General features: G+C 43.3%; 1 protein-coding gene across 2 annotated transcripts in view; it reads left to right on the forward strand.

The window, feature by feature from the left end:
* The window catches only part of MCM10 (minichromosome maintenance 10 replication initiation factor), a 76,822-nt gene that overhangs the window by 43,873 nt on the left and 20,911 nt on the right, over positions 1-12,038 (forward strand). For both annotated transcript variants that reach the window (XM_075208655.1, XM_075208654.1), the window contains exons 7-9: positions 4,079-4,244; positions 4,414-4,581; positions 8,026-8,142. In XM_075208655.1, the coding sequence (XP_075064756.1) occupies positions 4,079-4,244; positions 4,414-4,581; positions 8,026-8,142 (451 nt within the window). The remainder of the gene's footprint in view (positions 1-4,078; positions 4,245-4,413; positions 4,582-8,025; positions 8,143-12,038) is intronic.

The following is a 12,038-nucleotide window of genomic DNA, read 5'->3' on the forward strand; positions in this document are numbered from 1 at the left end:
CTCTGCTTCCCCATTTTCTATTCCAGGAATGAAGATGGCCACGAGTGCCGAAACGTGAGCTTCAGCCCACAGAAATATCCGGTGAGTCTCCCTCATGGCCAAGGGACTCCTGGTGCCGCCCTGAAGGTTGAGATATGCCACTGCTGTGACATTGTCCGATTGAATCTTTACTGGCTTTCCCTGCAACAAGTGCACTTCTTAGAGCATTAAACACTGTGTGCAGTTCTAAGATATTTATTGGAAGTTTGGATTCCTTCTGAGTCCAAAGCCCCTGAAACCGAGCCTGAAGACACAGCCCCCCAACCCCGAAGGCTGGCATCTGTTATCAGAATCCAATTCCAAATTGGCTAGGATCTTGTCCTGAGGAAAGAACACCCGTCTCAGACGGGTATCGAATAAGAGACCCAGAAACACCATCCGCTGGGATGAGATCAACTTGGATTTTTTGAAGTTGATGATCCAACCGTGCGACTCCAGGGTATGGATTACTACCTGAATATGCAACAGAAGCTTCTCTGAAGAATCTGCCTATAAAAGTAGATCGTCCAGGTAAGGGATGATTGTAATTCCCTTGGCCCTTAGCAGAGCAGCCATAAACTCCATGATCTTGGTGAAGATACGTGGAGCTGTGGCGAGACCGAATGGGAGAGCCTGAAATTGGAAGTGCTCTGACCGAACTGCAAACCTCAACAGGGACTGATGACCCTTCCAAATAGGCACATGGAGATATGCATCCTTGATGTCTAGAGCCACCATAAATTCTCCCTGTTCCATGCCGAGAATGACCAAGCGTAAAGACTCCATCTTGAAGTTGGGCACTCTGACCTGTGTATTTAAATACTTTAGATTGAGAATCGGTCTGAAGGAGCCGTCTGGTTTTGTCACAAGAAAAAGATTGGAATAAAACCCCAAACCTCTTTGAGAATGAGGAACCAGAATAATCACTCCAGACGAAAGAAGGGATTGAATCGCTTCTATTAAAACCAATCGTTTCCTCGGACAAGATGGAAGCCCTGTGGCGACGAACCGTCTGGGAGGAAGACCGAGCAGATCGATCTTGTAACCCTGGTTCACCACTCCCCGAATCCAGACATCAGTAGTAGACTGACACCACCGATCCCTGAACCGCAGAAGACTGGCTCCTACCACCAACGACAGCGGAGGAGCAAAAAAAGCCGTCATGCAGACTGTTTGTCTGCAGGCTTTGCAGCTGGACGTCGCCCAGACCAGGCCTGATGTCCCCGCTGCAAACCACCTCTAGGGGCGGATGATTGGCCTGAGGAATATTAACCCCGAAACCTTCCTAAGGACTGGAATTTGGATAATCTTTGTTTGGGAGCATTAACTGGGAGAAAAATGCCCTTTCCACCTGTAGCTTGACTGATAATGGAGTCAAGCCGAGGTCCAAACAAAAGACCCCCCAGAAAGCGGTATGGTCTCAAGAACCTTTTCAGACTCCCCATCAGCTTTCCAGGACTTAAGGCAGAGAATGCGACAAGCTGTAACTGCAGAGGCAGAAATACTTGCACCACTCAGTCCCGCGTATGTAGCTGCCTCTCATAAATAATCTATCGCCCTCTGAATTTGCTCCAGTAATAGGAGCAGTTCAGAGGAAGGCCTGCCTGCCAGCAAACCCTGAAAACGGTGTTTTGACCAGTGTTCTACTGCTTTGTTAACCCACACAGATGCCAAAGCAGGCCTGAAAGAGGCACATGCTGCCAGGAAAATGAATTTAAAGACAAGCTTAACCTAATGGTCTGTACCATCCTTAAGAGTGGCAATGTTAGGAAAAGGAATAGTAGTTAACTTGGATAACTTTGTAACTGCAGCATCCACACGTGGAAGCATTTACCACTTAGCAAAAACTTCAGTAGGAAAAGGATAAACCGACTGCAGTCACCTAAATACTTGGAACTTGCTATCTGGGGAAGTCCGAGCTTGTGCAACATGAGGAACCTCTTACTTAGGAAAGTGAAGTACCTGACACACAGCTGTATTAATTCCTCCACACTCTGGCAAACCGAATGAATCTCCTCCACAACCAAAGGAGTATCCATGTCAGAATTCACTGCTAAATTACCTTCATTCTGGGAACTACAGTCAAAATCTGGCTTATCTTCCTGAAGTTGTGGCGCCATCCTCCTACGCTTATGTGAGGAAGACGGTGCCACAGATTGTAACATCCTCTCTAAGAGGAAGAAACCTAAACCAAACCCTGTACAGAGGATGCAATTCCCTGTATCCAAGCAGGCTGCACACACTCTGCCAGGGAGAAACAGTCAACCTTGACTTAGCAAACTAGTACCCATGTCAGTTGCTAAAGAACCAGAAGATGGAGCGACCACAACCTGTGACAGCACCAACTGAGCAAGTTCAGCCACTGTATTGGAGAGAGACCGAACCCAGGCATGTGTTGCCGTATGTAAAGCAGCAGCTGCTGTATTACACGGTATGCTCTTTGAAAGCCGGCAGGCTGCGCACAGTGCCTCTGCGCCTGACTGACCTGATGGTAGCTTTACATGACAGACAGCCCAGGTGAATCTCAACATTGATGTAACACCAGATTTACCACGCATGGTTTTTCCCCTTCTGACATGTTAACAGATGGGACTGCTTCTAGTAAAAAGCGGCCTGCTCAGGGACTGCGATTTTCTAGCCCTCTCCCTCAGCATTTGTGCTGGGAGAGGGTTCACTTACCTTCTGCCACCCCTCCTCACGCAGTGTCTGCCGTCTATCTGACTGTCGGATCAGGAGGACGGATACAGCCTGCGTCGACTCTGCCCGGCTAATAGGAGGGTATGAAAAGTTGCGAGAGGGAGGCTGGCAACAGAGATACCTCTAGCAGCACCTCTGATTTCCCCCCCCCCCCCCTCCATACAGCGCTTGCCGTACGCTGCATACTGCATATTCCTGCCATAAAATAATAAAAGTAACAGAAGAGGTCTGCTGATCAACCCAGACACAGCCTTTTCGCCGGGCACTTAAACTAGACCGGCCTCTAGCAGGAGGTGGGGTATAGAGGGGGTGGAGCCAGAGCTTTGTTTAACTAAAGTTAAAGTGCCAGTGTTCCCCTTCCCTACTCTATACCCCAAGGTCCCGGTATCCCCCAAAGATGTCCGAGAAACTGAGTTCATTGAAGGTCCAAGTTTCATCCATTTTGGTTTTCTCTGAAAGAAAACCGGCTCTTTTGCCTGAAGTACAGAGCTTCTTGCATGGAGTGATGCGGCAAACTCCGCACACCCTTCCAGTAGCTCTGTGGGATCTCTGTTTTGGTGCTGACTGCCTTTCAGCACCCTCTTTTGAACCAATTGAGAAGTTCAGAAATGAAGGCTTTTTCTTGTAGATCTCCGTTCCTAATTTTGCACAAGGTCAGAGCAGTGCTTTGGACCAAATTTTTGTTTCAACCCAAAGTGGTCTATCTGTTCCACCAGAATTAGAGAATTGTGATTTTTAGCTTGGAAGGGTATGTATCCAGAGAAGAGGGCTCTCTTCTATCTCTGGATGTGGTTTGGTTCTTGAGGACATGTTGACAGGAACAAGGACTTTATGCAGGACAGAGGACCGGTTAGCGCTTTATGGCGTTTGTAAGCGAGGCTGGCCAGTCTTTAAACAGACTATTGACAGATGGATTACTTTGGTTATTTACCAGCCGTACATTGGAGTAGAATGGTCTGTCCCGGAAAATGTGCGAGCACATTTCACTAGATTGGCGAGTGCTTTTGGGATTAGCAAAAGCCCTGTGGAGTGGCAGGTGGCTGTAACATTCATTTGCAAATGTGTGCAACTAAGACTTCTGCATTTTTTTCTACAGTAGAAATGGCAGATATGTTGCTGGCTATAGCAGTGTGCTGGGGGATCTCTGTGTGTTTGTTCCTTTCAAGATAACCCCACCCTTTCAAGCACCTGCTATGGCCTATAAATTGATTTGAGCAACTTCCACTTCTTTACACACTCTTTATCCCACATTGTCCAGTGTCCCCCATTACATTTAGAGAAAAGTATTTAATGAAGGTATGAAATGTTTTTTTGTTTTTTTTATATTTGGTCTCAATATCTTTTGTTTTCCTTGTAAATAAAGGAATCCCAGGGTGTCGTCTACAGAAATGGATAAGAAAATGAATGGGAGGAAGCTGATCAGACTGGTTCAGTTACAGAACAAAATTGCTACAGAGAAGCTGGAGGATCAGGATTGGGTTACTTTTGGCGTGGTTGTAAAGAAGATTACTCCCCAAAGTTCGAATAATGTAAGATCATTTAAATTATACAGTTGGCTCCCTTTTTCTGGCTCGCTAGCATTCATTGTTCATTTGAAGTAGTCTGTCAATCGTATACATTACACAGCATAGTTGAAATACATTTTTTTTAATTTTCCTGTTATTTTAAAAAAAAAATATTTTTTTTGTCATTCTTTAGGGTAAAACTTTTAGTATATGGCGACTAAATGACTTAAAGAATTTGGATACATCTGTTTCCCTGTTCTTATTTGGTGATGTACACAAAGAGCACTGGAAAACCGATCAGGGTACTGTTGTTGGAATCCTAAATGCTAACCCAATGAAACCAAAGGAGGGCTCTGATGAGGTGAGTTAAATCAAGCAATGTGCAGCATCTTAAAGTATATTTTTTGAATTTTTAACCCATTAACCATTTGCTATCTGGCCACTGTGTACGTGTGTGTGTGTGTGTGTGTGTGTATAAAATATGTGTTTCCGCTAAACCAGGCTGCCAGTGTTGTGACTAGGAACCGTTGGGTTTCTTTTTTCCAGTCACAAGGTCAGAGAAACACAGCTCTCACTCTGCTCTCTATTTCACAATGCAGAAATACTGATTCTGCATTAGGGTTGAAATTATATCGCCAAACAACCTCCCAAAAATGACTTGCTCATGTTAGGGCAGAAGATCTCTCCTTAGTGTCGAAGTAATAATTAACAAAAACCCTATACTACCAATTAGTTCAATAGAATGAACTTGAATTTTATCTGTCTGTGCTTTTAAGAGAACGGAAAAACACGTATTGCACAATACAGAGAACAAGAAGTTATATAAGGGTCACATGTTCATTTCACAATATCATCATCACCATTTTTTTATATAGCGCCATTAATTCCGCAGCGCTGTACAGAGAACTCGCTCACATCAGTCCCTGCCCCATTGGGGCTTACAGTCTAAATTCCCTAACATACACACACAGACAGACTAGGGTCAATTTGTTAGCAGCCAATTAACCTACCAGTATGTTTTTGGAGTGTGGGAGGAAACCGGAGCACCTAGAGGAAACCCACGAAAACACGGGGAGAACATACAAACTCCTCACAGATAAGGCCATGGTCGATGAATTGACCATATTTGCTTCAAAGAAGGTCAAGAAGACCCTTCAAAAAGACCCCTCCAATAACATGTCACTTTAATGAAGATTAATGATGGAGACTAAGAGTGCCAGCAGTGATGTAAGCTGGAAAGGTTTGTTTTTTAAGCAATGAGTAACGTTTTCTGTAAAAGAATGACTTAATCAAATATAGATTGTCAATTGGCATTTGAGACCCTGGACGTATGTCTGCTTCCTCCAGTAATGGCTGTATCTATGCATGATATCTTTTAATAAAGAATAGAAATATTATATTTTGGAAACCTGCTCATCTCAATTTACAGAGAATAGAAAAATCTTATACAGTAGCAGACCAATCCAGGGTGCCAGACAATGCACTACAGAGTCATTGTAATTCACAGCAAAAAGCAAGTTCATCACTGAGCTTCGAATCAGCCCCCAATTCCCGGGTTTTTTTTGGGGGGGGGGGGAGGGGGTTTACATTTTTGTTTCTCTGATTTATAAAAACACTATGCACTTTAACATATGCTTTAGCAGATGACATAGAGGGATTACTATCTTCATGACTGTTGCCAGCAGCTGCTGGATGCTCCTGGTCTTCTGTGTACTGCTGTGAATCCATTTTGATAACACCGTACAATGGGACTGCAGATTCAGAAGACCAAGCCTGCCAGACCCATTTGTATTTCAGCAATGGAGCTCTCCTGAATGTCACTGGAGACTTTGAAGAAAATTGCTTCCTCTCTTTCTTTTCTACCTATGACGTTGCACAACTGCACTAGAGACTGCCAAGAACTATCCTACCCCTTCTGTGTCCCTCTGTGAAATGGCACTGGATCGCCGTGGAAGGCGGTACTTATAGAATCCAAAACTTGCGAGATCCGACGACTTAGCAATGACGTTTTGCCTCATTTTCAATTCCGAGGACTCGGCTAGGTACTTGTATCTGCTAGGTTCGGTTCTCGGGGAACAGAGTCTGAGCATCTCTAAATGAATGAAGTCCCTACTGCACCTCTGTGAGCACCCAGTAAAAATAAAAAAAATTAAATAAAATGGTAAAATATTAAATACAGTACAAATAAGAAACTAAAACATAAACAGTACATCAAAGGATTAGGTATCTTAAAAACTAAACAACATCCCTTCCACCCATTGAACTCCATCTCTATCCCATACAAACTTAATCTATGCATCCTGTATAACATTGATGCAACTTTTGCATGGTTGTCAATACACTCATTTAGTAATGTGTAAATACTGCACACAATGTGTTATCCCAAAAAACTCCCAATTTATTTTTCTGCCCAGCTTTCTCTACATAGGCACTCATCCTAAGCTTGCTCTTGGCTCTATAGCTAAATTGTAACTTTGCATTGATTTCCAGCTTGATTGTTCATCCTCTGCAGTACTTTTATGCAAGTTAGCATAATACCTTTTTGATACCGTAGTGGAATATGTGAAAGATATAACTTCTTATGCACTCACCAACATTATATTGGTTAGCAGCTTTTTTGAAAAAGACAAAAATATAACTACCTTTTTTGTTGGCAGATTTTACAAAGTAATCCACATTCCTTTTGCACCCCTTTCTATAATTGTGGAGATCCCTTCTCTGATGCACAGTCCTCTGTACTGTAGTGGTCCCAGAAGAAATCTGGAACAATTTGATGTAAACTGTAAGCAGAATTTTTTTATTTCAGCCCTGTCTTCTGCTTTTGTCGCATCGGTTTGGGACATAATGTAATTTTCAAAGGCACAATGATGATTGCAAGTTATAGTCATGTAATCACTGGGACAGGTGACGGTCTGACAAGGCTCAGCTGCATCCTATTCCAAATTGGGCTCCCCTTTGGTGGCCAGATTTTTTCAGAGGGTGGAACTCCTTTGCACCCACAGATAATTTAGAGGGGGAGCATGAGGATGTGAGTTACTATACTAAATTTTGAAGGAAGAATTTCACCTTTCTAGGTGGAACATTTGACATCCAATGAGTTAGTGTCACAAGATACACTGGGACCAAATTTTTAAAAAATTGGTGTTAAGATGATTACACTATGACAGACTATGATGCTCACTAACACAAAAGTGAAATTGTAATATCTGGGGGTTTTTTCCCCCTTGATGGTTTCTAGAATTAGAAGGAGATTATGCTTACTAATGTGAGGTTTAATGACCATTAAAAACAAAAACATAGGGAACAAAATGGGCATTCTGAAAACGGCATGTAAGGTGTTTTCAATTTCGTATAGTAACATTTTTATGAGAGCCTTTTAGGAACATATTAAGTTTTTGGTTTGCTTTTTTTTTTTTTGTCACCATTTGTGAGCAGGGTAGGTTTTTATAAATATGCTCTCTTGTGGGCATAATGTGTTCAGGGATAATCTTGAAAATGTTCTATTAAGAGTACTCAAAAAGAGTTTAATATTAAGATGTGGTGCATACCTTTTTAATTATACTTTGAGAGGCAATGACCTTTTGGAACACCACACTATTTGTCTAGATCTTGTGTCCTTTTGTATTTTACGTAAAAAAAAAGAGATTTTTTTTTTGCAGACTACTTGTCCTCTATAACCTCTACGGATCTTTTTTTGTCACATGTCATAGACATCTATTTTATATTGAAAATTATTCTTGGCTATTAATACTAATCTTAATATCGATGTACAGTTTAAGAAGGAATGGTCATTGTTTTTGTGCAGGTGTGCATATCTGTCGATAATCCACAGAAGATCTTGCTAATAGGAGAAGCAATGGATTTAGGAACATGTAAAGCTCGTAAGAAAAATGGAGATCCTTGCACACAAATGGTGAACCTGGTCAGTGCTTATTTGCAATTAATGAGTATCTCTCTTAAAAATGCAGGTCTAAAATTATCGATATCCATGATGTTGGAAGTAGTTGTGGCCAGGTATATGGAAGCATAGTATGGAAGAACACTTCCTCATCACATGCTAGTTGCTGCATAATTCTCTGGGACTTCTTTAAATTGCTGCTATTCTTTTTTTTCTTTTATTTTCTTTACCTGGTTATTCTTATTTCTACTTCAGTAGTAGGGTGACCTAGGTAGCTTGTGATGCTTTATTACTTGTAGGCAACGCAATAGAGATAAGAAAAACCCGCTCATCCTTCCTAGAACTCCCCTACTGCTTATTTAAGTATACTGAATAAGAAGAGCTCCTCCGCTTGTTTGTTTGTTCATTTATTTATTTTTATTTTTTTTGTTTACAGCTTCGAGGGATGTACTTAATTGTCCCCTCGTGCGTGGCATTGTGTGTCTTCCCTACTGCTTCTGCCCATCTGTTTTCACTGCTGGAATACCTGGGCTTCAGCTACGGGTTAAGTGAACTATGGCGCTTCATTTGAGGAGGTGTTTGTAATTGATACTCACCCCAGCAGCATCTTTGGTCTTTCCATCCTAATCAGCTCAGTGTCCCAACAATGAAGGCTGAATGTCAGCCATGCTCACCAGGGGTCCTCCTGAAAAGTTGCAGGGGTCAATCAATCTGGATTGTTTCCAATAACTGGGTATGTCTGGAGTGGGCTCAGGAGGTACTGTGATTGGTTCCCATCCTATTGACTACCAGCACCCACAGTGGGAATGCCTCCGGACAGAGCAGCTGGATTTAAGTCGCTGTCAGCCCAGGCACCTGCATGGGCGGAAGGGGTGCTCCCTGTCCAGGCAGCCCCACACTGGACATAGGATGGTGTCTGGAGCCCGTACTTATGGAGGTGGTATCTTAGTGCTTGGGGAAGGGTACTATCCATATCCAGCACCACCTCATTGGCAGGGCTTTAATTCTTTGAGGCTAGCCCACCAAAAATAGAGACAGCAGAGCCAACAGCTTTCCCTCTTTCTTAGGATTTATAGGATTCACTGTGAGTAGAGTTCATCCAGTCACTTTTGCTCTGAACTTGGTGTCTGTTACGCAGTCCACAGTCAATACGTCTCTGTGCACTGCAGCTTTGCTCTGAACTTGGTGACTGTTTTGCAGTCCACTTTCAGCTGGTTTTTGTGCTCTGCAATTGTCCGCTCTATCTCTCCTCATCTTTCCTATAATATCAGATAAGGGGAGTATGTCCATGGCTATGCCTGGGAAGGGAATCTCATTTTTTTTAGTTACCTGTCCAGGTTCCATGCTGGATTGTCCAGTGGGCACTCAACTGCTGACTTAGGTGCAGCATGTGAGGTGGAGGTTCAACAGCCGCATTTCATTTTAGGAAGTTTTCTATTGTATCGTTAAAAACCTGCCTGGAAGAGGTCTTTGACCTGGTGCATTTCAGCTGTCTAGTTTTCCCCAGGAGACAAGTGGGTACCTAACCTACTCTGCCACCTCAGGGGGGAGCTTGAGAACATATTTTTTCTTTTTCAGTACCGCATACCTAGGAGACTTTGGACTCCCTTGCTGAATAACTAGAAGAGGTTGTAGAAACAGTTTGTTTCCTTCCTCTCTTACCCTCAGTTGGAAGACCATTTATGCAAAGCGTGGATTTAGCCCGATCTATTGTTGAAGTAGAAATGTTTAGAACTGGCGGTATGAAAAATGTATGTGAATGGAAATTGACAGTTTTACAGTCAAAGCAGTAGGAGGAATGTTAGTATACCAGTCTAATGAGTCTGATTGTAGATCCCACAGATTGAGGAACCTTTGTTATATTTTCCCTAGCGAAGATACGGTGAGATTGGTAAATTCCTTTTTCAGTGCACCACCATTATGATTTGCTTCTTTTATGGATAAGAAGATGGAGAGGTGGTTGGAGCTATTTGTGGAGTTTAGCATACCTTGAGCAGATTTGCACACTCTAGTGGAGCATATCCTTGAAGCTTCTGGTTATTTGGGGGAAGCGGCCATTGATGCGGGCCTCATTAGGGCTTGTATTTGTCTTTTCACTCTGTGACCTCTGGTTTAGGTACTTGGGATGCTGAAATAGAGTCCAAACGGCCTCTGGAGTACTTGCCCCTCTCTGGAGTGTTATTTATTCTCCCCTGAATTGTACAGGATTATTGTCCTGGCCACAGGAGGAAAGTTCCCTTCTGCCTGTTTATGCTCCCAGACATAGGGTCCCCACGTTTTCGCTCTATTTAACAGTCGGGGAGGGTGAGGAGTCAGACCTCTAGAGTACAACCTCCACTTCTCCTGGAAGTCATCAGAGAGGTTTATGGGCTTCAGCAGCTAGGGGTCCAGCTCTCAAGCCCGGAGAAAATGGTCAGCCTGATGGGGCAGACTGCCAACTCAGAATCTCCTATGGGGGAAATGATCTTTCTGCTTTCTTCTAGGACTGGTGGTTCAATTCCATCACATGCCTGGATCAGAGGTATTGTTTGTTGGGGATACATCATAGATCTCATGAGGTCCCCACCCAGATGGCTTTTTTCCACTCTTTCTGGAAAATGAAGCAAACCAGTTTTTGCTCTACTGGAAGCATTCGGTCAGAAGGGACATGGGTTTTTACTCAGATCTCTTCTTGGTTCAGAAACCAGACTGATCCTTTTTCACCAATTTTTAAACCTGAAATCCCTCAATGTCCAACTTTGGCTGGATAGGTTCAGGATGGATGGAATCCTTGAGGACTGTCAGCTGCAGCATGTACTAGAGTGAGGCCACGGGCATCAAGGATGCATAATTTCAATCAGGAAAGGAAACCTGTGTCTCCTCAGGTTTCCTGTACTGTCCCACAATTTACGTTTGGGCTCTGCTTTTCAGCCTGTCAGTGGTGCTGCGGTTGTTCACCTAGATCACGGCAGTGATGGCTGCCCTTCAGAGATCCTGGTGGTGACTGTCATTCCCTACCTGCTATATCTGCTGATCAAGATGGGGCATTCCACGGCCTTGAGGCAAGTTCATGTTTGGGAGACAGCCCAGAGCTTGGAATATCAGCAGGCTGGTCTTCCTGAGATTGCTCTTCAATACCCACCAGTAGGCAGTGTTCTTTCTAGAGAACATATTCCTCTCCTTACAGAGGTTCGTGAAGACCCTGTTAGATCACAGACTGGTGTCTATTCGCCTTTGTTTGAAAGTACTAGGCAGAGCTGGTCTCCACCTTCAAGGCAGTGTAATTTACATGGTTACAGTCAGGGGAGTTCCAAATCGAGCTTATTTCAAAATGGAACGTAATCTACCATCATCTGACCAGTGTTACATTGGCTGGCTTTGTCGGCATGGCTCTTGAAACCATGATCCTTTAAAGCCAATGGCTTTCTGGTCAGCATGGTTCAGATCATGCTCAGGGTTAAGGAGCCAGTTTTTACCATGGATTATCTCTGGGTCTGGAAGACCTACATCTCCTGGTGCGTACCAAAGGGGTTTTCTGCCTCTTCGATTTGGCCCATTTTTCTTTTCTTCATGCAGTCTGGAGACTGAGACTTGGTTCTTGAAGGTCTAGGTGTCTGCGTTCTCTAATTTTTTTATTTTTTTTTTATTTATTTTTTTATTGAAATGCAGACTTTCTTACAAGGAGTGATGCACTTTGCAGCCTCTACACATCCCCCTTTTGGATCCTATCCTGGTGCTGAATATGTGATTGTGTGGAGTAAAACCACCTTGCCTGAAAGGCTTTCTTCTGCTCTCTTCGCTCTGTACATGGTTATGGACTTTAACACTTCATTCCATACAACCAATGAATAGAGCAGGACCTCTTAGTCCTCTATGATGTCCACCTCTAAACAGATCATTGCTAGGTGGATTACTTCAGTAATTCGCCAGTCTTCTTTTGG

The sequence above is a fragment of the Mixophyes fleayi genome, chromosome 4 (assembly GCF_038048845.1).
Source record: "Mixophyes fleayi isolate aMixFle1 chromosome 4, aMixFle1.hap1, whole genome shotgun sequence".
Classification (NCBI taxonomy): Eukaryota; Metazoa; Chordata; class Amphibia; order Anura; family Limnodynastidae; genus Mixophyes; species Mixophyes fleayi.